Genomic DNA, 27719 nt, shown 5'->3' with positions numbered 1-27719 from the left:
AACTGGAGTTGACTTTAACTCCCAAAGTGTTATTTTAACTCTATTCTGACTAAAATGGCCTTCAGTGTTGGAGTTATCTGACAGTGTTAATTCAGCTCTGTGAAGAATCCACTGATCTAGGCTCTACTCACTGCAATTTGTAATCTGGGGATGTGTGGGTGGAGTTTTCCATTATGCACTTGGGCCCAGTGTTTAGATGTGTTTAATATCTATTTAGTTGTGTTTGGATGTTGCATGTTGTACAGTGATCCCTGTGGAGATTCCTTTGCTCATGTTTCTGGTGGACTGTTGTTGTTCTTGATGTGAGACAGTCACACCATGAGGGAAGTTATCCACTGAGTTAGAGTTGCCATCTGTGACTTTAGGCATTCCTTAAGGACACATAGTGCTTATTCTTTATCAGTATGCATGCTGTTTTCTTGCCAAATGAGACACAGATTTTCAAGAGTTACTACAGCTCTGTCATATTCTAAAATATTTAACACTTCAGAAGTGTAGTGTAGTGTGGAACAACATAGAAGCTTTAAAAGAGTTAAATTTAACTCTATATGAGTTCAATCAACTGTCAATTTTGCTGTGTATTTCAAGTTATTATAGAGGCGTGCCTCTTCTTGTTGTTGTTGCCAATAAGAAAAGATCATATTTTACTTCACAACTCCTCAGTAGCTACTCAGTACTTGAAGTACTTTCTGAGTCAAATACTTTAACTTGGGTAGATTTATAGACTAGTACTTTTACTTTTAATTAAATAAATTTTAACCAAAGTAACTGCACTTTTACTTGACTACAATAGTCCTGTACTTTTCTACCTCCAGGAAAAAGTAGAAAGAGGTGCACATTTAAGGTTCATAATCCCTGGATGTCCATAAAAGTTTAACATAAACTTTTATTTAGAACATATGTTTGGTGCTTTTGTGTACAACACAAGATATTCTGAAATCAGCTTGATTTTAATCTGCAAACTCAGCTAAACTCAACACCCCTAAAAGTATAACTTTTGAAATATACTGTATAATAAAATTTAATTTACAGGATGTGTGAAATCTCTCTTTGCTCTCTGTGTTATAATTAGAAGAGTTCTGCTAAACAAGCTGTTGTTTGCCAGACTATCGCTAAATTATCACTCCATCAGAAGGAGATTTTGTTAATCTATTGCTCCAAATCAAAACAGATGTGTGTGTCTGAGGAGGTGTGTGTTTGTGTGTCTTGGTCATCCATCCAGTTTTTGTAGTGTTTGTTGGTGAGTGTGTGTTTTTATCTGTCTGTACGTCTTTTTTGTTCCACTATAAGAGTGTGTGGTCTAGTGGACTTTGTTTATAGACTCTCTGCCATTAAATGGGTCACTTGTTTGTGCTGTTGATGTATTTATATATTTTATCACCCAGTGATACGCATCACAAATCCTACAGACATGTGTTTACCATTGGTCAGATCTGAAGAGATGTAATCCTCACATGAACCTAGATGTTCATGTTCAGTGAGATAAACCAGTCCTCATTTAGAAAAAAGGTTTGAGACTATCTTAACAACCTCAGAGCAGACAAACCTTCACGCCCCCCCTGAAATCTCTGGTGCCTCCCCCCCAAGGGGGTCCTGGACCCCATGTTGGTAACCAAGGAACTAGAGGACTAGGAGGTCAGGTATCAGAGCACAGGCCTGTTCCACACTTTGCCACATCAACATTGGTCTTGTACTGCTCTGGCCTCCTGAAGGCCATCATCCAGGCCTGTGCCAGGCCCATGCCCCATCTTTCCAGGTATCTTCCAAAATGCAAGCAGGCTCCTCCAGAATCTGGTTTAGCCAGGTTACATCTCACGCCATAACTTAAGACACAACCTACAGACAGCTGGTGCAACAGGCCACAGGTTCCTAAAGTTTCCCTCTCAAAAGATAAAAAAACAGTTCAATCAGCATTATTTGCTCCTAATTTTTTTAACTTAATAATCACTTTTTAAAATAGATCAGATAGGAGCTTTCCTCAAAATCTAAACTGATTATCTGTGGGTGGCCGTGTGTTTTATCTATTTTTGGACCTAAGCTACAAGACAGCACTTTTCCTGGGTGTCAGTGGTGTATAATACAAACTTCTGCTGAGCTGAATTTTATCCCAGGGTGTGGTGCTAAATTGTGTGTAGTTAGTGCGATTATGAGGATTTGGTACTCTGACAAGTGACACTGACACATATAATCTGTGTTAAACTTGCGTTTGAGTAATTCGGGTGATTTTACTGCACAGTAAACTGGCTTCAGAATCTCTTGGATTGGGAGATGATTCAGCAGAATATTTACACTCCCTTTTTTCAGAGTGTTCCTTCTGTTTGAACGTCAACAAAAGAAATATGATGAAAACAGAAAAACAACTACTTTGGGAACTCTGCAGTTACAAATAAATTGCCAGAACCACTCCCTTATAACTCTTTTATATTTTTTTTACAATGCATGCCTGATCCTGGTGGGAGGATTACTGGCACGTGTGGTTACGATGAGATTTGTTTCCCTGCATGCAGTCTGTGCATGTTGATTTTGGTTGAGTTTGAGTGCTGGAGAGTGCTCTATCTAGCGTAAAATGCTTGAAATATTACCACTAACATGTAGGATGTAAGCTTTTGAATGTTCTTCTCACTGTTCTTTTGTACTCCTTTTTCTTTGATAGTTCCCGGAGTGTTTGCGCAGCAGCTTTGTTTTATACCATGATATAGGCTTTGTCAGCTTGTTTAATAAGGGGGTTACTCTTTTGGCAGTGCAGCACAAAATGTTTCTCAGTCATGTGAGATAGTGGGAGACATTTTGGCATGCTTCATTGAGAAGATATAATGACACATGGATAAATCATCCACCTCTCTACCGTATGTTTTTATCGTCTCAGTCTGGCTCCATGTTTAAGAAAAGACAGCTGCACAACACACAAACAGGCCAAGTTACAGCCAGGCCTCACTTTAATTTTAATTGCAATTTTCTGTCCTTGTGTGACCTCTCTCACTGTGTTCTTTAGTTGTCATCTTAGTCTCTAAAGTTCATCTTTCATTAATTTTTATGAAATCCCTGCAGGCTGTGGAGACCAGAATCTGCCACAGTTATTAAAGCTTAAGCCACTCTCTTTCAAAATATAACTCACTGATTTTTTATCGGGGTTACAATAATTTTCAGCTGAGACTTACTGATAGTTTTCCCATCTTACCATATCTTGACATACACTTAAAAACTGATACAGATGGACAAATAAAACTGATTTGACAACATGTAAACTGCAATACCCCTTTATGAAGTTGCCTAGTATGGGAGGTATAGTTAGGGCTGGCGTAGACATAGACTACCTCCTACTCATGCTGCTCTAGGCTTAGACTGCCAGGGATCTGACACCCTTCACTAACTGTGAATCTTCATGTATCATCTAAGTTACTAATGATATATCTTTGTGGGAGTTCCTGATATCCCATGTGTCATAGATTTGTCTGGATCATTGGTATAATTTTTGAGAGTTTCTGTGGGAATTTCTTAGAGATGGACGATACCAATGTTTTTTAATTCGATATGATACTGATACTTTTTGATGTAATTTTATCGCTACTGATACCGGTACTGATACTTTTGAAGAAAGAATAAAATATTCATTTAGGGGGGAAATCAAATTAAATTTAAATGTTTAAGCAGGTTAAAAAAATTAAATAAATAAACTATAATCATAGCACAAACTTGTATATAGAATTAAAATATCCACAACATAACCAATTTCTTTTTTTAAATTCAGATATAAGGGCTATAACAGCCATCTATACCCACTAATTTAAAACAAAAATGTAAGAAATACAACTCATCAAAGATTTTTATAGAAATATTTATCTTGTTATGTTTCTAAAATTTGGTCTTTATACATTTTACGGTATTGGCATGTGGTCTCAGTATTTCTTTTAAGTTTTCTTACAATTTTGTAATTTACTTAGGGACCACACTGAGTGAGAAAGACAGCCAGGTTCACATCACAGACTAAAAAATTAATTCATATGCGAGCGAGTGGAGTTGCTGAAATCTGTTACTCATTAATGATTGGTCCTCAAAGTCACATGGTACGGCAGGATTGACATGTCCGATTGGTCCCTAAAGCCATGTGACATGGACGAGCAGGTAAGGCATGTTTGATTGGTCTCCAAATTCACATGACACGTGTAAAGCAAAAACAGTCTGGAAGAGAGAGAGGCAGGGAGGTAGGGAGGCACTCGGCGGAGGAGCAGTGGTGAGACGTATTTTAAAGTACTCATTTGGTATCGATACTTTGCTAAAGGGATCGATACCAAAAGAGTACTTGGTAAATATTGATACTTCAGTATCAATACTCCCACCACTAGAATTTGTGCCCATCCATTCTGTACAGCATTTATGAGGTCAGGCACTGATGTTGACCTGGCTCACAATTTCCGTTCCAGGTCATCCTGGATTGATTCATTGACTGATTTATGTATGAGTCATTTATACATTTTTTAGTCATACTCAATCTTAAAATAACAAAAGTGAAAAATGTTGATGAACTGTATTTCTAATCTTGTACTGTGGATAAATGTTAAGCTGTAATGACAAAAAAAATTATAAACACATTCTGCATGAGACTTGAGTTATCTTAAATATTGAACTAATTTTTTGAACATTTTGTTTGTTTGTGAAAGAATTCGGTGCCTCTTTCCCCTCTTTTGTCTTGTCTCATGTTTGAATCATATTGCGTGCTCAGCACAGTACAGCAATTGCTCTCTTGGGCAATTAAAGTGGCAATAAACACATGGACGGATGTAAATGAGAAGACAAGCAGGGAAAGAAAACTAAAACAGAGAGAAAATAAGGTTGTGTCCTTTACAGTGTAGACAACAAAACTTAACCTCTGTGTGACCGAGACCTTGTTTTTATTAAGAAGAATAATTATATGATATAACATGCAGCTGCTGATCCTTATCTGACTTTAACATATGAGTCTTGTTCACATTCCCATGGTTGGGTTTCCCAATGAAAAAGAAAACAGCCAGCAGACAGGAAATTCTGATTGATTGAGTTTTAAGCTTCAGTATTCATCGGATATGACAAAACTGTTGCTGTAATGTGCAGACCAGCTGTTTTGTAGCTTGACAAAGATATAGTGAGGATTACTTAGTGAGTGATTTCTAAATGAATGGGATAAAACGGTAGGGTGTGTCCGTAAATAAATTTGAATCAGCTGTTGATAGACAAAGTGAGGCCTCATGGCAAAGTCATCCACTTATTATTACAAGTCAATGGCCTTTCATTTGCCATATTTACCCACCACGCCCAAACACACCAATACACCCACACACTTCTCTGACCACAATGAACCTTTAAGTGTCTTTTCCTCTATGCTCTAAACAGGAAGTCTTCTGATTATAAACACTCTGATTATTTACGAGGCAATGACAGGGAATTCATTCCAACAAATACTTCCCATATCCAATAAAACAAATAGTTGGAGTGCTGATTATCAAGTGCAAACCAGACTGGTGATGGTCCATGGGGCCACGTCAGATATTATTGTTAAAAAGGCACACATATGGACACTGAATACCCAGAGCTTGTCAACATTAGCTCCAGTTTGTGTGTGTTTTAATGCCATATCATTACATTCAAGTACTCTCTGACTGATGTACTGATAGATGAAATCATTGGACAGAAATGTTTCTACGGCATAAATCAGCTTTAAATATTACGTCTTCACTCCCAGGTGACACTTGCTCCCTCCACTTTCATGTACAGCATGTGTGGCATCCACTAAAGAAGCGCTCTAGTGTAATTTGTTACATATACTTCATTAGAAGTACACATAGGGTTCTGATTCATGTTTTCTTTTCTTGAAGGGTTTCCTGAGGGCTCTGCATAAGGTTGTCTCCACTGGATAACAGCTTAGAAGTCCTTTTGTCACTGATATCCACTTGCAGGGCAGCTTATGGCCTTGCTTTTTGTTGTCTCCAATGGAAACCTAACCTGACACACCAGATAGACTGTTTCATACAGTATACCCTCTGCATGGCTATAATTCTCGTTCATCCGAGAAACCTCCCATACAAAGTGTTTGGGAAGGGCAGGACTTTTCAAATAATTCATGGAAGGCGATTAGACAAATGTTCTGTCACGTTTATTATGGGCCAAGTGGGGCAACAAGACAAAATGAGGTAGTAGACATGAGCTTCTCCAGTGCTAAACTAAGCTGCCCAGGCTAGCACTACTGTAGTGTTTGAACAGCAAAGCTTGCTTCATGCTGAAGCTTATCGAGAGTCATGCAAAAACATCTTTTCTGCCAAGAGAAGCTTTCAGTGTGGCTCTTTGCTCTTGTTTTAATAAAGAAATGTGGCCCAATTCTGATAAAACTACTGTTATACTAAAGCTACATCCGAGCTAATTGCGCCATTAGAAGCAACTTTTGACCCATTTTTTCTACTTCTTTTTGTCATTTCTTGCCCCTTTTTTGCCTTTTTTTCCACTTATAACTATTTTTGCTTCTTTTTGCCAAAATTTTTGCCACTTTAACAAATTTTTGCTGCTGTTGAGCCTTTTTTTCTTTTCACAATTGTCTCAATTTCATCCACCTTATTTTCTGGCATTCTGACATTTGTGCACATTATGGCCTAGCTACGAAGTCTGACATTTCTTTCCAAATCGTTTAATTCAGTGTGCCCATCCACATTGTTAACATTACCAATAAAAAGGTAATTCTGTTTTAAGAAAAGGGGTTTACATTTTAAAAAGACTATATTGTACTACAGCATAAATAAATAAAATATTTATGCTGTAGTTCTATCCCAGCTGTCATTGGCCAAGAGGTGAGGTACACCCAGGACTGGTCACCAGTCAATCACAGGACTGACACAAAGAGACAGACAACCAGGCACACTCACATTCACACCTACAGCCAATTTAGAGTCGCCAGTTAACCGAATGAGCATGTTTTTGGTGGTGGGAGGAAGCCAGAGTACCTGGAGAGAACTCACGCATGCACAGGGAGAACATGCAAACTCCGCACAGAAAGGCCCTGACCGGCAGGCGAACCAGGGACCCTCTTGCTGTAAGGCAACAGTGCTAACCCCTGCGCCGCTGTGCAGCCCTGGTTATTAATAAGATTAAAAATAAAATGTACTTGTCACAGCTTTACTATGGACCACGCTTTTGCTGACCTCCATGGGCCCCCACTTTGACTGGACCTCAGAGAGCTCTTCCCTTTATCCCCTCTCATCGGCAGCCTTGGCTACATCCAAGCTAACTGCTTCACTGGAGGCCGCCACTGCTGACGGCTCACAGTACAGCTTAACCCCACCCATAGCTACGGCCTCGTTCTCCTCAAATAACACTGATTGGTCCGAAACCGTTTTCAGTTCCTCACAAACATTGTGGATTGGAGCTTTGCAAGACTTACCTGACGACAGTCTGGCTAATCCATTTGCTTTGCAAAGTTAACAGTAAAACAGCCTAATGAGCACTTATTTCTACAACTTAAAGGCTCAAGATCACATTAAAACATATTTTCCCTGCTGGAAAGGCAACCCCTGATGCAATTGATCAATTTCTTTTCCTCTTATGAGGCACTGAATTAAGCTTGTTTGACTGGAATTGCAGAAGGGTGACAATGTTTGGCTTTATCTCTACTTGAAGGGCACTCTGGAGGGTGTGCCATCATTTTTATCCTTAAAAGAAGCACACAAGAGTGCAATACGTCACATAAGCTGCTTTCACACTTGAACAAAATGATTGAACAACTCTTGCATGTGGGAACATAAACAGTGAAATTTTTCACTCTGACTTTATCAAGAGTTTCTCCTGCCAGGCCCCTGGAAGAACTCCTGTGTAAGGTCCAAGTGAGCTTCATTATGTTTTCTTTCTGAGTATATTTTTCTGCGCTCATTTGCTAAAAATGTGATTCTGTCACACTAGCATTGAGAAACCAGGTCAGGAGAATTTTAGGGGGATGTCAGCTGGAAATGTACTCAAGATTTTCAGGCTGTTTTCTCTTCTAGAAGGGCATAGTGTAAGAGCAATACTCCAGGTTTTCTTCTGGTGAAGGGTAGAGGTCACATAGTCATGTTGACTACAATGGAAAGGCAAACTATAGGTCAGAGAAGTAGGCCATAGAAGGCGAGCACCCTCATGTGAGGTAGAAAGCTGTGTGTCATCAGCGTAGACAGACCCAGCTGGCTGGAGGCTGTATGCGAGGCGGTGACGTGGTCCTCTAGGACTTGAGTTAGCACTTTTTATTCCAGGCTTCAACATCCATCCACCTCTGCTCCTAATGTTTTGTTTATGCTTTCCAACCCCACTCCTTTTCCCCACTACTCCTTGAAGTCCAACTCATCACTGCTCCATGCACTCCTCACTTTGTTCTCCCCTCACTGCGTCTCCATCCAAGACCTCAATTACACAGCAGAGACCTTTTTTTTTCTCTCTCCATCTCTAATTCACTGTTGCCTCCCTTCCCATCGCCCACCGCTGTGCTGCTTGGTGGGACTGAGGGAAGAACACTTCACCCTAAATCACTGTTCACCAGGGTTGTACTCTAACAGACATCCAGACAGAAGAAGACAGCAGTCTAGCTCCACCCTAAACCTTTCATGATACAGCATGATTTGCCAAATGACTGACCACGGTGCTAAATTACTGCCACATCACCTGCAGCTGCAGCTCATGCAGACCTTCACCAAACCAAGCTGGGGTGGAGTTTCTTCAAGATCTTACCACTAAGATTCTCTTTGTCCCTTTGGAGCCAAATACATCTCCATAAAATCAGACCTTAATCTGATCATAGATTAAGTGTCACATGTTTATCTTTTGGGCAGATTGAAGAGGGTGTGACTGCACATGTGTGTTTGTTGTGCTTCCATTTTCCGTGCCATTTCAACATACTGCATTACTGAAGACTGAGAACAAATTTTCCCACTGGTGATGAAAGTTAACAGGCTACAGATGCAGAAAAACGGTGGGAATTCATCTTTCACCCCTGTGCACATGCAGAAGATGACGTCAATAATCAATAACTGATACATGGTTTTAAGTTCATTCTTTGCAACATTTGCAGCCATAAGTCACCCTGCAGAGTCAAAGCAAAGCTGAGACAAAACATTTGCCCCTGCTGCACATGCAATACGTCTTCTGAGTCACCCATACGGCAGACGAAGAACAGATAAAAATGTGAGCTGTTCATGTGGCTGCAGAATTGTGCTGACACAGGATCTTAACAAACAGACAAAAACATGGCAAAGAATGAAATATTTTCAGGCTGTGATTCAAATCAAGAGGTTTGCATCAGCCTTGAATGACACGAAGGTTGATTACCATTACTGCTGATACAGAACAGACCCTGTCTCACCCTAAAACACTGTGCACATGAAAAGGAAAGAAGTTTGAAGTTATTGATCTCTATTTTGGGTCATTTCATCATGGTTGCATGCATTTCATTAAAGCATGAAGTTTATTAAGCATTAGATACTAGACACATAATGCGCCACGTTAAAAGTAAAATGACCTAACTTGGCTCTTGGATGACTCTGTTTACCCAAAACAGCTGCACAAATACATGTGCTAAACATTTCATAGCAGCCTGAAGTGTGGGAGACTGAGAATGAGAGAGATGAAGCATGTCTAGTGAAGTTCTGTGTAAGCAGCGTGAAAGTAGTGCCACCTGGTGTGACTTCTGCAGAGTTACGGTGTCTCAAGTGAATGTAGTCCAACATGGGTTGCTTGCTGAAATCCAGCAGATGGCACTGTAGTACCTCCATGCTGTATGACCTTTGTCAAGACTTCAGGGGTTTTCCAGTTTCCCCATGAAACTGGAAGAGATTCTAGTGGCAGAGGAGGTAGGATTAAGTCTACAAGACAAAGTAAGATGTCTAAGAAGTGCTACAAATGAAATTAATTCAGTGCACCACAACAAAGTTGGCTGATCTTTTTGGATCACATTTTTATTTCCACTTTAAAAGGACAAACGGTTGTGGTTTGACATTTGTTGCAGTCTGTAAAAAGCAGGATTACTGACATTTTGAAATGATTTGTAGGCCACAGCATCTTTACAGCTCTGCAGCATTTGACTGCATTTCTTTAATTTTGAATCGGATGTATAGATTTAAGTCATTTATCAATTAATTGTGTCATCAGTGACATCAGAGTTGACCTACATGCATGGCTTTACTAACTTGATAGAGGGTCCTGCAGCAAAGTGAGCTGATGTTCCCCTTAAACCCCCCATGTCTCCCATGAGTGTAACTTTTATCTTTGTGGAAATAACTCGCAGTGTACTTACATTCTGATGGCTTACTTTTGGAAATATACAGAAAAAATATCAAAACTGACCTTTACACATGAATACTTTTCAAATCTAAAGTAGAACTAATTCATAACTTTTCCTTAACATCATTTCAGGTCTGTTTTTACTCATTGGTAAGGCTGGCTACACACTAAACAATTTTCAAATCTTAACTGATTTAAAAAATGTGCAGACAACAGATATAAGGACAGCTTCAACTTATTCATATTCATCATAATCCTCCAAACACTGACACCTGACGATGTGTCCAGATCAGGAAACCACCCACCTGCTGTTTGCAGTAAAGACACGACAGTGGTGATTCCATGGACCCGAAATATCACAGAAACTTGCGTGGACAAATGTGACTTCAGGAAGAAAACAAACATGGAGGACAGTCAGTGTCATCAGCTCGCTGTCCTGGCATGTGTTCTGTTCTGCAGCAAAAAAGCAAGTAGAAAGAAATATGGGTGAAATCATGGCTGAAATGACAGCTGTGCATATGTTTATGATAAGAGTACACAACATCTAGTTCAGTGATGGGCAACTGGCAGTCTGGGGGACACATGCATACTCTCGATACAGTGTGCAAGTCAATTTCAAATTCTAAGAAATTATAAGTATAAAGAAACATGATAAAGTCTGCCTTTAAAACATGAAAATACAAAAAATGTGTAATTTTATTTTATTACTTATATATGTGAGGTTCTTCTCACAAGATTAGAGATAAAATTGGCAACGATTATTGCTGTAAAAACCTTTCATATGCATCACTAAATGCATGTGTATAGAAAGGTAGATATGCAAGTATAATATACTAAAATAATCAGAAAATAGCATGGTCAATGCATTCAAAAGCAGTTTAAATTGGCTTGAGTTCTGTGTTTAGCTGATTTAATTATTTACGGTTGCAATTCACAATGTAAAGGGTAAATTTTCTGTCACATAAGGTTTCATAAGGCGTATGCCAGTGGCAGCTGCATGCACTAGAGGTAATGATGGTACTTTTCTCGGCACCTTATACTGGGAGAAGGTAGAATGAACCAAAGTTTATGATGAAAATTCTGTTGCCACAAAGCTTATGATTTAACTTTAGAGCCTTTTTAGGAGCCTAACCTTGTGGGATTGAAAAATAGTGAGTTTTAACCAACTGATATACTAACTTTAACTTGCTAGCCTAGTTTAAATTTATAAACTATTTAAACTACAGTATTTTCACTGTTGTTGGTCAGGCGTTTTGTCTCACTGATGCATTTCTTTATATCTATTTCTTGTTTTATCGTGTTCATTCTACAGTGCAGGCTAGTGTGCTTTGTGTTAACATGGCATAGAGATCTTCACAAATATCTGTGTGGTCTTCACATCTACAACCACAGTGTCATACAGGAAGCTGAGTCACAGATCGAGAAACTCACTTCTTGTTTATTAAGTTGCAGTAGTTCGCTGTTCTGTGAAGGGTCAGGGACCAGAGCAGCCTGTCAAAAACATGTTTTAAAATTGCTCATTGAATTCTGTTTGAATACAGACGACGTTCATGTTTATGCTTGAGGAATACTATGAACTTGCATTTAGGTTGTTATCAGATCTTTCATGGTTGGTAATGATAAATTCATCTTGCACAACTGAAAGTCCTAAAGGGGAAATTATTGCAAAAGTGTACATGCTCACTTAATGCACTTCTTATGATGACTGTGAAAAATGTGATGCCAATTCATTGTTGAATCTTACTTTCTCTGCTCACTTTCTTTTTTCCATATAATTCGTTCTTGCATTAACATACTCCATCCTGTACAGAGCAGCTTGCAGGAGCATTGCAGGTTAGCTTATAGTGCAGGACACGTCAGAGAATCTCATTAGTGGCTGTGGAAGAATTTAGTGGGGGCTTACACAACTGAGTGCCGGGTCAACAAAGGTCTCTTGCAGAGGTCAGGGCTAAAACTGATTGGAAATACTGTTGAAGTTTGCCCTAGCCAAGATACAGTGTGATTTAGTGCTTAGGCAACTTTTAAAAATAACATACTTTATGTCAGAAGGCAAGAGGCTGAGGTGAATAGTTTGTTAATCTGATGAGTGATTAAACAGCTGGGACAGTTATTGTGACACAATGAATGTCACAAAGTATGAATCTAGTCAGCAGAAACATTGACAGTTTCTGATGAGCTTGATAATGAATGTTGCACAAGGACTGAAAAACTGCAGGTTCCCAATTTTAGAACTGTCTGTTTATGTATTAGAGTTTGTTGACAATTAAATAATTTGACACAATATCTGGAAATACAGACATATGAGAGAAAGAATGACAAAACAGTAATGCTGTTTTAGTTTTGTTTTGATTAGAGAAGTTAGCCGTCTTACTGTTGCCCCAGATGGCTGTCCACGAGAAGTGGGGAAAAATAGTTTTTGTTGGACAATTTTAAAAATATCTTGTTCTTGTGTTCAATAGTTGCAACATCATATCTACAGCAAACAGCATATTTGAAAGCAGCCGAAAGACAGAAGTAGCAAACAACTCATGCTACACTGGCTTATATTAAAGACTTTCTTGTCAACTGATGTCATCTGCTGTATTCTGCTAGCAAATTGAAGCTTGGCTTTATTGGTTGTGCAGCCTTGCTTGGAGTGATGAAATTCATTCATTCAACCTTTATTTAATCTCGAGAAGTCACTGGCAGCATGCTCTAATGTACAATGACACTGAGAGGTCATTAAATCAATGAATGCAAGACAGTGAGTGAACAAACAACGAAAAACATGTAAATAGAGCAGCGGTTCCCAAACTGTTTAGCCCGTGACCCCAAAATAACAACGTTAGAGATCAGAGACCCTCACCTTCCCTGAGGGGGATTAAAGCCCATGATGTTGCACAAAGAATCATGTATAAAACTTGCATTTTAGATGGTTTGTATAGCTTTTGCCTACATTTTAGCACAAATATCACTTGAAAATGACATTTTTATCTTAAATTAGACTCATTTTATCAACATTTTCTTTTACAAAAATGTATCAAATTCATAATTCTAAATCACATTAAATTTTCTTTGATTTTTGGAAAGCATCCCATGACCGCCCTTTACTGTCTCATGACCCTCCCTGGGGGTCCGGACCCCCACTTTGGGAACCACTGAAATAGATATAAGTACACAATAATAGGCACAGGGAGTGGAGCACAGTTTAAAATCAGTTACAATCATCTGCATAGTAGTTCCTTATCATGTTTTAAACTGCTAATAACTGAACTGAGTTTTAGTGTTTGCTGTACAGTATTCCAGACGTGGGCTGCACAAAAGTTAATGATGTTTCCCCAGTTTTAGTGTTTACTCTTTAAACTCCAAGCATCATCCAGTCACTTGTGTGATCATGACTATTGGACACTTTCAGAAAAGAGGGGAGGTACAACAGTAGATGTCTAGACAGAGCTATATAAATAAAAGTAACGTAAGCCTGTCCTGTCTAACTGATGAAGGCCAGCCCACTTTGTCATACAGGATGCAGTGATGAGTTGAATAACTGTCACCGGTAATGAGTCTTAGGGCGTAATGATACACTGAGCCTAGTTTAAGTGAGCTAGCTGTAGCATGCCTGTAGATCACACGTCAGGCATAGGGAAATTAGCGCTGTTTCTGTAAACATATCCATTTTCTGTCTTAATTTTGTTAACAAGTAAATTGATGTGAAATCTGAATGTGAATTGTTGATCCAGCCAGACATCGAGATAGCTGTACTGGGGGACTCTTTCTATAATGTGACCTTCCAGAGTTGTGATGAGTGAAGTTCTATCAGCATTTTGCAGTTTGTGAAGCTCTTGTTGGAGTATGTCATTGGCTAATTATGCAGTGTTGGCAATGCAGTACAGAACTGTGTCATCAGCCTAAAGATGGGTATTACAATGTGGCAATATAGATATAATGTTGTTGATATCAATTGTGAAGAGTGCAGGACCCAAAACCAAACCTTGGGGGACCCCCTTTAATAGAGGTAAATAAACTCTTAAACTCACACACCACTGCCTGTTTGACAGATAGTCTTGGAAACATTTTAAGGACATTTTATCAACGCCAGTATTATGCAACGTTTGCAGAGGAACAGTATCAACAATGGTGTTAAACGCTTTGGTGATATCAGATCATCACTGAGGATGTATTATTAATGCATAATATGGACCTACGTATTTAAGTGCACCTCATAAATGAAGAAATTTTGGTCAGACAATTACGTTTGTGATGGTTTGAAACATCTACCACAGCAGTAGACCAGATTTTGTTTGGCATTTAGGCTCTGACCTAATAAATCCACACAGATTTATTTTAAATGTAGCATTTAAGGAGTGTTGAGATTGTATCATAAACCCCTGTCTGAGCCTATAGATGGACGCTAGGGTGGTGATGGGCTTGAAAGCAGGGCAGAGCTGGCAATGGCAGGGCAGAGGGAGAGACCAGAAACCTTTAAGCTTAAATATACAACCAGTTGAGAGGATGTTTGTCAGGTGACTGGATCACTATGTTTTAAGTGTAAAGTTAGCTCAAGTTGTTTGGCGTTGCTCAAGGGGAACTTAGGATCCTAACTAAAATAAGATCACCAGTGGCAAGGTTCTAATTAGATAATGATTTTACATTATGATCATTTTACTTTTGTTTTAGTTCAAAAGAAAAAGAAAGATGCAATATTGAGAGTATCTAATGCAAATGCTTATATACTTAAAACTTGCAAAATAAATGAAACTGACACCTGAAAATCATGATAAATTTGTATCAGCACCAAAGCACTTTATCCCTGCTCTTGTTGTTTCCACCAGTGGACATGGTTCTGCTCAAGTTTTCTGCCAGTTAAAAGTATGTTTAACATTCCACAACAATGAAATGGATGCTCAAAGACAAGTATGCACATAAAAGTGAATAAAAGGTTAAAGCAATAATTAACTTCTACTTTACACCAAACTACCCATTATTACTCAAAGCAACAAAATCTACACATTTTATTGACTGATGATGTAGCCATGCTGAGTCTAGCAGCATTTTTTTTTTCATTTCTCTACAAAGCTGAATGGAGCCAGGAAGCAAACTTTAGCCAGGGTGCTACTGCTAAAGATGCCACATACATATGTTAGTGTTGTTGAATGGAATCTGTCTGGGGCCCATTCTTTTCTGTGGGCAGACCTGCTCATACATGAAGAACTACATGTGGTGATACATGAAAAATAATGTATCATTCCATTTTAATTGAAATTGCTGTTGTTGTAGTTCCTCCATAAACCAAAGGATTTGTCAGCTTTTCTTAAAGTGTTGCAGTTAGAATAAGGCAGATGCTGTGTGCATGTTCAACCTCTTTGTTAAAACCAACACGTTAACCTCGAAAACAAATGCACTGTGAAACTGTGGTGAGGAACTCCATCACACCAGACAAACTCAGTAAACAAAGTCAGTGAGAAGCAGGGTGTTGTTTTGAGGTTTATTCAACCAGTCACGCCTTGAAATTGGGGACATACTGGTGTGTGACAAGTGACTTACAGGATCCTACAGCACTTTGGCATGGTCTGGCTGTATGCAAGAAACATCCTTTATCAAGAGGAAAAGAGGTCAAATGCAATTAGTCGTAATAAAATACCAGAACCCATTGGCGTCATCTAACCACATTTAATTCATGTGTATGAATAGATAATTTGAAGTAGAGTAGCTAATATTTTAAAAACTGTCGCTGAACATCACTGAAAATACTTTGTGTTATTCTCAAACACTGAGATAATACATTTGGGGTCCAATTCCCTCTTGTATAAACCCAAACTAGATTAATCATTCTGAGCACACTCCACAGTCTCCACATCAGGGTTTGACGCCATAAATCAAACACATACATGTGTTCAAGAAAGCTTTGAAGAACATAAGAGGGAGATGTCACATTGTCAAATATTGGAGCGAGAACCATGCAGTTTTGGACAAAAAAACAATGTTGAGTCAGCTGAGGGAGTTAAAAATATTGACTAAACATTGATTGTTTGGTGTGAGATGTAATTGGTCAACCATAAGAGGTTCCATAGAAACAAGATGAAATGGTGCATATCGTCATCCACAGTCGCAAAGTCAGCAATACCATCAATAAATCAATTTTTCCTCCAGTGCTTACACACTGGGACACAGACAGTAGTCCAATCAAATGACCTCATGGAGCTACAATTGTAGGTTGACTTCACAATGCATGTAAAGATACTGACAACATACTGGACTTTAGATGAAAGTAAGCAAAAACCAGTTTTGGACTCAAGGAATCTGTACAGACATCCACTGTTGGTGAGCGAAGGAGGCAACGACCAGAAGGACTAACTTCTTTCAATCTTTCATCACAGTTTAGGAGTTACAGAAACACTGCTCCAGATTGATGATGAAAGAAGTTCAAGCCCTGCTCCAACAGCAACAGCTTTTTGGACGAGCTACCTTCATGAGTCAAGCTTTTATCTGTGATGCAAGCTACAAATATTCAAGAGATGAAACAAAAGGAGGTCTGCAAAGCTTGATGAACAAGTTCCTGTTCGCTCTCTCTCTCTCTGGCAAAAGCTTAAAAGAGATGTCCTATGATTTTTTTTTTTTTTTTTACTGTAAAATGATCAGGATTCATCAACAAACAAGTTGAAGTAATGAACTGCTATGACCACAGAGCACTCAGTGTAAAGTTAGGGATATCTGAATTCCTGAATATTAAGAGTAATATTTGATTATATCGAGCACAAAAAGCAAAAAACAGCTGTTAACAGCTGTTATTCAGCTAGGGCTGAATAAACCCTGTTTAAGTGCTGAAGCAGAACAGATGCAGATTTCACACACAGAGCCCTGCGTACAGAGAGAATACACAGTCAGTATGCCATATAAAAGAGGCTAAATCAATAACTGTCAGGTGTGGTGAAAAACTCAAAATGGAGGACCCAAATGCAGGTGAAACTCAAAAAGATTTAATTTCAAATAAAAGGCAAATCCAAAAACGATCAAAGTCCAAACAGGGAAAAACTCTACTAAACAAAACTCACTTAAATAAAGTCCAACAAAAGCAAAATCCACAGGGAGCACGAGGAGAAACACTGAGATTAACACGAGGAATAACAGGCATGGAAGACATCTGACCATCTGACAAAGGACGGGGAGAAACACAGAACTAAAATACACAGGGAGTGATTGCACAAGGAGAAACAGGTGTGGATAACGAGACACAGGTGAAACTAGTGAGGGTAATCACAATGGAGGGAAACTAAGGCAGGAAGCAAAACTGGAATCACACACAAGGAAAGGCAACTTCCAAATAAAACAGGAAACATGGAATACTTCACAATACACAAGAACACTGGACCAGGAGAAGAATCAAACATGAGACACTAGGAGGGAGCAAGGAAGCAAATACAAACACAGGGAATGTAAAACTAAACATGAAACAGGGAATTAACTAAACAAGAAACACAAGGAGTAAACCTAAACATGAAGCACAGGGAGTAACTAAACATGAAACAGGAAATTAACTAAACATGAAGCACATGAAACACAGGGAGTAGCTAAACATGAAACATAAAGCACAAAATACAAAGAAACACAAGGGACAAGGGGTTGATGATTATAACATACAGCTCTAAAAAAATTTTTTTTTAAAATCCACTACCTCAAATTATAAATATCACAAACATCAGTCGGATAAAAGATTTATTATATAGAAATACTGACCTTCTGGACAGTTATTCATATTTATGCACTCAGTACTTTATCAGGACTCCTTTAGCCCAAATTACTGCTTTAGTGTGCCATGGCATGGAGGCGATCAGTCTGTGGTACTGCTGGGGTGTTATGAAGTCCAGGTTGGTCTGATAGAAGCCGTCTATGGGGTTCAGGTCAGGCAAGTTGGCTGGCAAATCAAGCACAGTAATAACACAGTCAGCAACCAGTTTCTGGTAGTTTTGGCTTCACTGTGGGCAGGTGCCAAGTCCTGCTGTAAAATGAAATCAGTATCTCCATGAAGGTTGTCAGCAGATGAAAGCAAGAAGTGCTCTAAAATCTCCTGGTGGACTGCTGACAGCGATGACTCTGGACCTGATAAGCACAGTGGACCAACTCCAGCAGATGACACGACACCGCAAACCATCACTGACTGAGAAAACCAAAAACACTGGACTTCAAACACCTTGGATTCTGTGCTATTTAGATCTCCCTCAAGACTCTTGGACCTGGATTTCCAAATGAAATGGAAAATTGAGTTTCATCTGAAAATAGGACTTTGGACCACTGAGTAACAGTCCAGTTCTTTTTCTCCTTTGTCCAGGTGAGAAGCTTACAATGTTGTTTGTGGTCTAGGATTGGTGTGACACCCAGAACACACTTGTATCCCCTTTCCTGGACCCGTCTATGTTTGTTGACTCTTGACCACTGACTTTAGCCTCAGTCCACTCCTTCTGAAGCTCACCTGAGTTCTTGGATCTGGTTTGTTTGACACTCCTCTCAAGGCTGAGCTCACCCCTGTTGCTTGTGAACCTTTTCTTACTTTTCCAGTAAACTTTCCATGAAAATGCATTGATACAGCCTCTCAGGACAGCCTGCCCTTTCAGCAGTGACCTTCTGTGGCTTACCCTCATTATGGAGGATGACAGTGATTTCTTTTAGATGCACCTGTAATTCATGCATGTGTAAAAAGACTACATCTTGCACCTCCCACCATTATCAGTATGAAAAAAATGACATTTTAAATGTAATTTCCTTGCATAGTTTGTATAACTCTTAGAATACTCCTTCACATAGCCAGTTTACAGCAGCAAAAGCAGTCAGGAGATGAGGTATTAGATGGACCAAGTGCTGCTTGCATGTTGCGTCAACACCGAATTAAAGATGGATCTCTTCCAACTAATGAAGACGACAGAACAAAAATAGTTGAAGGCGTTAAGGCAGTGAGCTGGAGAAAGTAAAGGAGGAAGACGGCAAAGGCACGTTCTGTTAACGGGCTCACTGTAATCTCTTAATGAACTTCCACGTGCAGGAATGGTGAAAAATGGGATGGGAATGAGGCAGAGTGGCAAATGAGGAAGAAAAGGAAATCATTTATTTAATCTAATTTATTACAGTAAAAATCAATAAAAAGGGAGGAGTGTAATAAAATGCTTGTATACTTAAGTGGTGCTTTTAGGGCAGGGGACAAAAAAAAATAATAATACTGACCCATTTTTTAAAACTTGAGTAACACTCCTGGATTCATCAACAGTACAGAAGAATATATACATATTAAGTATATAAAACAGTCACACACTAAGACACACATGCACACCTCTCCTTATATGGCAATCGGTTTGGCAGCCTGACAAGGGGTCCGACTGAAATCCCCTTCACCAATCCTCTGATGTCGTCAGACATTTGGAAACCAAGCCGGAGTCATCCACTTGACAAGTCAGAGGTCAGGTAAGTAGCTGCTTCACGGTAAGCATGGCCCGCTCTAAGCCTGACATTGATCCTGTTGCTGAATGGGAGAAGTGCCTAGTGTGACTGGCCTGCTGCTGTGTCTAACTACAAGTCTGCAGGTGCCTTTAGTGTGGAAATAGAGATGTTAACATGGCTTAAATTCAGGTTCATGTTCTGCATTGCAATGTAATGAACTTTTGTTCTATTGTTCTCTCAGCAGAAATGATGAGCAGAGAAGAAGACACACATAGAGGTGAAAATACTTTTGGCATACCTTGTTAATAAAACAAATACAGTAACTGAACCAAATAGTGTGAATGAAACAAAATATATACAGATTTTCAGTTGATATCTCTGCATTCAAGGCCAAGAGATAAAGGGCTCCTACTCCTAGAGAGACAAACAAAAAGATGTTTGAAACTGGAGGGTTTTGATCTACTACAAATATGCTCTGTGTGGCTTTTTTTCTTACATTTCTTTGAAGTTTTGCCCTCATGTAGTAATGGGAGCGTTAAACTGAAGTTACCTGTGCAGTCGTGTCCGTGCGCATGAGTCTTTGTGAATGTGTCACTGTACACACAGGGTAATCTGTGCTAAGCTGGTTTATGGGCTCGCCTGCAGTGACGCAGATATACGCGCCAAGCTCTGCACTGATAGATTCTCCATGACAACTAACCTCCAGAGACTATATGGCTTATAACCTACATACTCACAGACAGCTTTTAGACTCCAGAGAGAAGGAGCATTCAAAAAGGATACATTTTAAACAGATACTGAAGTGTTTAAATAAAGATGGACTTTAAAGTTTAAAAAGTTAGTCTTAGGGGCTGCTCACAAATGTATGCAGGGCCAACGATGATGGGAAAAACCACCTCTAGGGGGCATCAGGTGGAGGCACATTCCCAGTCTCACCTGTGAATGATCAGACTGCAGAATGACTGTTATGTTATAGTAAATCGATTTACATGTGTGATGTTTGTGATGCATTGAAGCATTAATCATAGATCGATTATCAGTGTTCAGTTTATTTCACATAAACAGAGAGTCCATGCATCTGCAGCACTGCTGCTTGCTGTACCAGGTGAATACTTGGCAACTTTTGTCTTGAAAATAAGATGCACTGATGCATGGGTGAAAGTGAAAATGTCAACTTGCAGGTCAAGCAGACGTTCAACAGCATGTCTGGGGGCGTTTCAACAGTGCCAATAAAAAGTTCCAAAGCAAGAAAAGGGGAGTTTTGTTGAGGACTCGACGTCCAATCTCCCCTTCTCTGATCCCTCGAAACGCCCATTCTCCAGACGTGCCTCAGTTTCCAGGCTCGAAGTCATTCACAGTAACTGTGGGATGCGGCGGCAACTATTTGTGGGCGTGAGCTGTCAATCAAAGTGGCCCGCCCCTACGCTTCACAGACGGGAAGCAGGACTGTTCACAACTTCTCCAGCTGCTGTGGAGTGGGACCTCTGTGGCGTCACGCAGTATCACCGAGCAACAAACGGCCAAAATGTAGAGGGAAAAGCAGCCATGCACCTCTTTCTGAAAGGAGGTGTGAAGTGGACTTGGTAGCAGTCATAAAACTTTGCGCTGTTGTTTTTTACGCATCAGAGACGCGCAATAAATCGTGCGTAAAAGTGAGTCAGAGAGTGGCGGAACTTCTGTTTTGACACAGGCGTTTTCTTGGATGAGATGGATGTGTTGGTGAGTCCTTGGGACGAAAAGACTGACAGTGTGGAGAACAATTATTTCCAGCTTTACAGTTTATGTCTACTTTCCTGAATTTGGCGAAAGCGCCAGAGCGGAGAGCGGAGCGCAGCGGGGCAGCAGATGCTGGACAGTGACTAAGCCGTACGGCTGGAAAGCTCATGAATTGAATTTGTCTGGAGCGCAGACTTTATGTAAGAAGTAGGACAAGCATAACGCCGCCCAACTAGTTCATTCCGTCATGCGTAGAGCCGCTTCGTCTTCCAGCACCATGCAGCTCCTAAGGTCCAACTCTGCAGAAAGTTGCAGCTAGCTGATGCCACGAATCCAGCAGGAGTTAGTGGAAAGTTTGTGCGCTCGCATCCTTCTGACTACCTCTTTTTAACATGCAAGAGGGCGTCGAGTGTGCTGCGGCTGACAGCTGCTCGGACGGAGAGAGCATCAGCCTCAGCGTGCTCAACTGGGAGCAAGTGCAGCGGCTGGACACCATCCTCACCGGCTCCATCCCCATCCACGGCCGCTGGAGCTTCCCCACTTTGGAGGTAAAGCCACGGGACATTGTAAAGGTGGTCCGGAGCCGCATGGAGGAGAAGCGGATACATGTCCGGGAGGTGCGCTTGAACGGATCCGCGGCCAGCCACGTCCTGCACGAGGACAGCGGGCTGGGATGGAAAGATTTGGACTTGATATTCTGCGCCGAGCTGAAAGGAGAGATGGAGTTTCAGATAGTGAAAGATATAGTGCTAGACTCTCTGCTTGACTTCCTGCCTGAAGGAGTGAATAAAGAAAAGATCACACCAGTGACTTTAAAGGTAAAACACGGCTTTATAACACCATAGTGGTTTTAATAGATGAATCATGATTTAAAAAGCAGAAATGACATTTAATGTCAAACTTTTAGAATGTGAAAATGCTGCCAACATTTATTCCACATGCCCAACTTAAGTACCCGTACTTCTGGATTTGTGCGCAACAGGTCAAAGCACACGTTTGTTTGCAGATACTTTTAAATGCCCAGAGAGAAAGATTACATAAACAAGATTGAGATGTGGCCTGAATTCATCCAACCTACACAGAGATATAAGCCTTCAAATAGTAAAAAGGTCGGTTTCTAATTCAAAGAGGATTCTGTCTAATCCAATTGGAGTCGGATCCACATTAATAAGTCGGCCCTCAGTTACCTAGATACCGAGGACTACCCGGGCTGCTAATGGCCCACCAACAGATGTGATTTGCAAAACATCACGAGTAACACACCAAAATGAGATTTTTATCTGATGCAAATAACATTAGTGTCCAGAGACCAGACCCATGCCCAAAATAAGCTGTCTAAATACATTTTATCTGGAAGATCTTCAAGTTTAGCATAGAACAACCAGACATCAACATGATTGAGGATATCTGTTCTTAAGTTTTATTACTGGAACAAGTAGAAAGAAAATAATTGTTGTAGTTTCCTGGTAAGAAAGCGATATGCCACAGCTGTGAAAGGAGGAATTGAAGAGGAGGCAGACACAGAGAAGGTTGTGGGCCTCTGTGTGCTGGAAAAAAACAACCCTGCATTTTCTTACAGAAGTAGCCTAATAGAAATAAAAGTAGAAATGCTCCTTTAATGGAATATTTTGTCTTTTGGCAAGTTTTATTGACTTAAAAGTTGACAAATTCTTTATTGATGCCTGCTGTTGCATGTGTTTACAGGAGGCCTATGTGCAGAAGATGGTAAAGGTGTGCAATGACTCTGATCGCTGGAGCCTCATCTCGCTCTCTAACAACCGCGGCAAGAACGTAGAGCTCAAGTTCGTGGACTCCCTTCGACGGCAGTTTGAGTTCAGTGTGGACTCCTTTCAGATCCGCCTGGACTCTCTCCTCCTCTTCTACGAGTGCTCGGAGCATCCCATGGCTGCCACGTTCCACCCCACAATACTCGGGGAGAGCGTTTACGGCGACTTCCCAACCGCCCTGGATCACCTGCGCAAGCGCCTCATCTGCACGAGAAGCCCGGAGGAGATCCGAGGCGGAGGTTTGCTGAAATACTGCCACCTCCTGGTGCGGGGTTTCCGTGCAGCTTCGGACAATGAGATGAAACTGCTGCAGCGCTACATGTGCTCGCGCTTTTTCATAGACTTCCCCGACGTGAGCGAGCAGAGGAGGAAGCTTGAGTCTTACCTGCAGAACCACTTTGTAGACTTGGAGGACAGGAAGTACGACTACCTGGCCACGCTGTATGACGTGGTGCAGGAGAGTACGGTGTGCCTGATGGGCCACGAAAGGCGTCAAACGCTCAGTCTCATCTCGTCGTTGGCACTGCGGGTGCTGGCCGAGCAGAACGCCATCCCCAACGCTGCCAACGTCACGTGTTTCTACCAGCCAGCTCCTTACGTCTCAGATGGCAACTTCAGCAACTATTATGTAGCGCAGGTTCAGCCGGTCTACCCCTGCCCTCCTTCACCACCTCAGCATTACCTTTCTCCTCCGCAACATCCAATGTACGCCACCTGGTTGCCCTGTAATTAAACTTTCAATAAGTGGAACCTATACACCTTTAAAAGGGAGAAATGATCTTTAATCTCTTACTTGAGATGAGTCAAATGAGACAAGGAAGTCTAGGCAGCAAAATCAGACAAAGAGAATTTGAAAAAGAAATAAAAGAATGAGGACAAGAAAGCTGGATCAAGGCAGCAGGCCAGAGAGAGGGTTTTCCCCATTGTAGGGTGCCACAGCAGGAGGAGCTCAACGCAAAGGGAGCGATGCCAACGACAGAGTTGGCCCATCAGTTAAATGAGTCTTTCATCGAGGTCCGCTATGTTACAGTTTGGCCTAAGCAGCCTGGATATGATGATTCTTCTTTTCCTGGTGTGAGTTACGACTCACTGGAACTCAAATTTCAAAAGATGAACATGCATATAAAGCAGATTAAAAAACCCAAAGACTCACATAAGGCCCCAGAGAGAAACAGAAGACACACGTGAAGTGTTGGAGATACTGATTCACAGTCAAAGAATGCTGACTTTCTGGCCTTTACCATGTGCACTGTGTATCTACCATTTCACAGACAATTCAGAAAGAGGAACTGGATACTGTTTACAAATCCAAAGATCTACTTTCTTAACGTTATCTGAATCCTGATAAGGAGAAAAAAAAACAACAAAACAATGCATGATTTATTTCTGTACAGGAATAATATTCTTTAAGTGCCTAGATGAAGCCTAAAGGGAAAAGATATTATCTTTAGAGAGCTGTTCACTTGTCTAATTGACATTTAAAGGTGATAATGAATGTTTTATGGAACAGTTAGTTTACCTGCAGTATGCTGAGAAAAGGTCTCTTACACTGAGGGAGATTTGTATTTGGTTTTCTTTTTGACAAATGTTTAGTTGAAGGCTCTGCTCTTCTGCAGTCCTGCTGGATGAACACACATCCTGATTACTACAGAGGAAGTAACATAATCTCATCATCTGTAGAGAGGGGGGTGGAGGTCAAATTGCAAATGGTTTTAAGAGAGAAGTTGATGATCATTATGAGACAGAATGGGCAAAGAAAATAAAGGTTTGGTATTAAGGGGAAAATAACCTCACTTATCTGCAGGTTTAGTGGATTGCAGAACAAGTTGAAGCAAGCATGGCTTGATAAGTAAAGAGCTGTAAATCAGGGGGGAAAGACAACTTAATGAGATGAAATGTAACAAAACAAATCGAGTCTGGAAAAAGTGAGACAAGGATGGGTTTAAATGGATGAATTTGAAATATTATGCTTTCTTAAAGGTGCTCTGGGGGATTTTGTTTTTTGGTTAACTTAAAAAAAAAAAAAAATTATTTGTAGTGTTTCTCACTAAAGCTCATGTTTGCATCCTTGAGGTGAAACAAGAAGTTACTGAAGGGTTTCCATGCTTAAAAACAAGCTTTTCAGGCTATCTTTTTAAAAACCTAAGTCTTGTTTACATCTCAGTGTCTTCTTTCGCTCTAAAGACGCTGCATCCACTTTTATCTACTGCTTCCCATTTAAGTAAAAAAAGATAGTCTGATATGAATCTTTGCATGTGTGCATTAGCACAATATAACTAGGGTTGTCAAGATTAAATGCATTAATCGCAATTAACTATGATCCACAATTAGCGTGCTCAGTTTTAAAATTGCGATTAATCTTATGTTTTGTTGTTCCTTTCATCACAGTTTGGTTAAGGCATGTCATTGTCTCACTGCAGCCACAGTGATGTAAAAATAGTCCACCTCTGCTCCTAAATGTCTCATTTTGCCTGTACAAATTTTCAGACAGCTCAGCGGACAAGTCAAAAGTCTTTTTCACCATGTGGTATTGAAAATCTAATATTTTACTGTCCCTGTATTCCTTTTACAATCCATAACAAGTTCCTTTTCCTGGTCAGCGTCATACCATAAACTTTAGTCTACCTATTTAAGTAGGCCTGTATACAAACACAAAGTCAGTTACCCTTAGTTTAAGACCCAAATGACAGAATTTAAAAAAAAATGCATAATAGAATTTTAAATTGCAATGAAAGGGTGCAATAAATCACAATGAACTACAGAAATCTTGAGATTAAAAGCAATTAAATGTTTTAATCTTTTGACAGCCCTAACATAAACATACTAAAAATTGCTTGGCTCTCTTTAGCTATTTATGGTCAAAACTCTACAGACCCCTTTAATTTTATGTCTTTTTAAAAACTCAAATATGTAAAAGCATAATTTCACATGATTTTTACACCATTATCAGCAATTTTAACATGCAAAATGCACTGTAAAAAATTTTCCATGTAAGCCAGAGAAGAGAGAACGTCTGCGCCACTTGCTGATACAACATGTTGTGTTTGTCAGAGGGGTGGAGGTTGGATTGTGTGTGCAGGGATGTAGCAGCAGAGCAGCTTTTGAATGTCGAGTTAAGTTGTACAACTTTAAGAGTCAGACACCCAGCTGAGGAAAATGTTTTCCAAAAAAATGTGCTGCGTAGAAGTCTGAAAATCCTCCAAAATGACGTAAGTGCAGTAAATAGCAAATGCATATTTCATCTTCTCTTTTATGGAAAGGTTTGATTCAGGATGTGTGGAAAATGGAGTTGCAAGAGCATATGAAAGCTGTCAAATTTTATCTCCCTTAGCACAGACTAGAACCAGCAAATGAGGAATAATGTGGAGAACAGCTGAAGAACAACCACACAGATATTTGAACAGCAATAAGACAAGGAGTGTCTGTGATTATGAAATTAACTGGTGTACATTTTCAGCTTTATGAGTGCAAAAGACTCAGCATATTCTTTCAAACACGTCAGATCTACTATTTTTCTATCAATCTCTATTTTTGTACAGTTTGTGTTTTCGGCTGATGTAGCAGGCAGATTCAAAGCTGTTTTGTTGAGTCTCTTTTTGTGGTGTGAGCGAATTTGTGTCTATTTGTGGCTGATAAAGAGCAGCGCAGGTGGACACACTGGCTTTGTAAAGATGCAGATTTAACTTGTGTTCATTGTATGTGTGCTCTGAGCTGTTTTATGGGTTTTCTGTTGCTCTAAAGAGATTGTTACATTGTTTTTAACTGTCGTCCTAAGGGGACATGAAAATACTGAGATGATAAATGTGTTCAAGTTGACTGACTTGAGAATTAAAAATGAAGAAAGACCATCAAACCAGAGCTGTTTGGTTCAGTTTTTTTTGTCATTACTTGACACGCAGATGTTTAATAAGTTTTCCAGAAGTTTCACCTCTTAGCTGTGATATACCACACAGGTTTTAAGATTTGGGGCCCAGACTCAGCAGGTCAATGCCCTACTGTGCCCGCACAATCCCAGAGGGCATGGGAACAGCTGCCAGCAAGTGACAGCTGAACGTAACGGATTTCCCCTTCAAGAGACGTCACGATGAGCGTCATAAACCGTCAACTGCCGTCATTGCACGCTTTGCCAAGGCTTCATTAGCTCTGAATGTTTAACACCAGCAGGTAGATTTCATGAAATGCACAGACCTTACTACCAGCAGAGCCTTGATCTCCAGGGACACATGTGAACTGACTGAGGAGATTGGCTCCAGGTCTGCGTCTCTCTTAATGCCCAGAGGCCTCAGCCTCCAGATGTCACTTTCCCTGCTGACACTGGGAAAAAATATTTTACTTAGTCTCTCTTTCATGATCGCTTTGATATTTTTTTTCTTTTGTCTGTCTCTTTGTAGTCCTGTTTTTTCTTCCTAATCTTCAACTTTCATCTCATATCTTTAAGTAAAACAACTTTTTGGAGTTTTAAGTTGAAGCCTCTTGGATCTAAATATTCTGTTTTCGAACTGTGTCATCTAAAGTAAACAAAATACTGACATCCTAACCACTCCTTTATCT

General features: G+C 40.1%; 1 protein-coding gene across 1 annotated transcript; it reads left to right on the top strand.

Moving 5' to 3' along the window:
* Nucleotides 1–21122: 21122 nt before the first annotated feature.
* On the top strand, nt 21123–27411 carry LOC121521206 (terminal nucleotidyltransferase 5A-like). Its single transcript, XM_041804980.1, has 2 exons — nt 21123–22199; nt 23086–27411. Exons 1-2 carry the CDS (start codon nt 21774–21776, stop codon nt 23899–23901), a joined length of 1242 nt encoding a protein of 413 aa, XP_041660914.1. The 5' UTR covers nt 21123–21773; the 3' UTR covers nt 23902–27411.
* The last annotated feature ends 308 nt before the right edge of the window (nt 27412–27719 follow it).

This window comes from Cheilinus undulatus, linkage group 14, assembly GCF_018320785.1.
Source record: "Cheilinus undulatus linkage group 14, ASM1832078v1, whole genome shotgun sequence".
Lineage (NCBI taxonomy): Eukaryota > Metazoa > Chordata > Actinopteri > Labriformes > Labridae > Cheilinus > Cheilinus undulatus.
The sequence above is the reverse complement of the archived record's forward strand: the minus strand, read 5'-3'. Positions and strand labels throughout refer to the sequence as shown.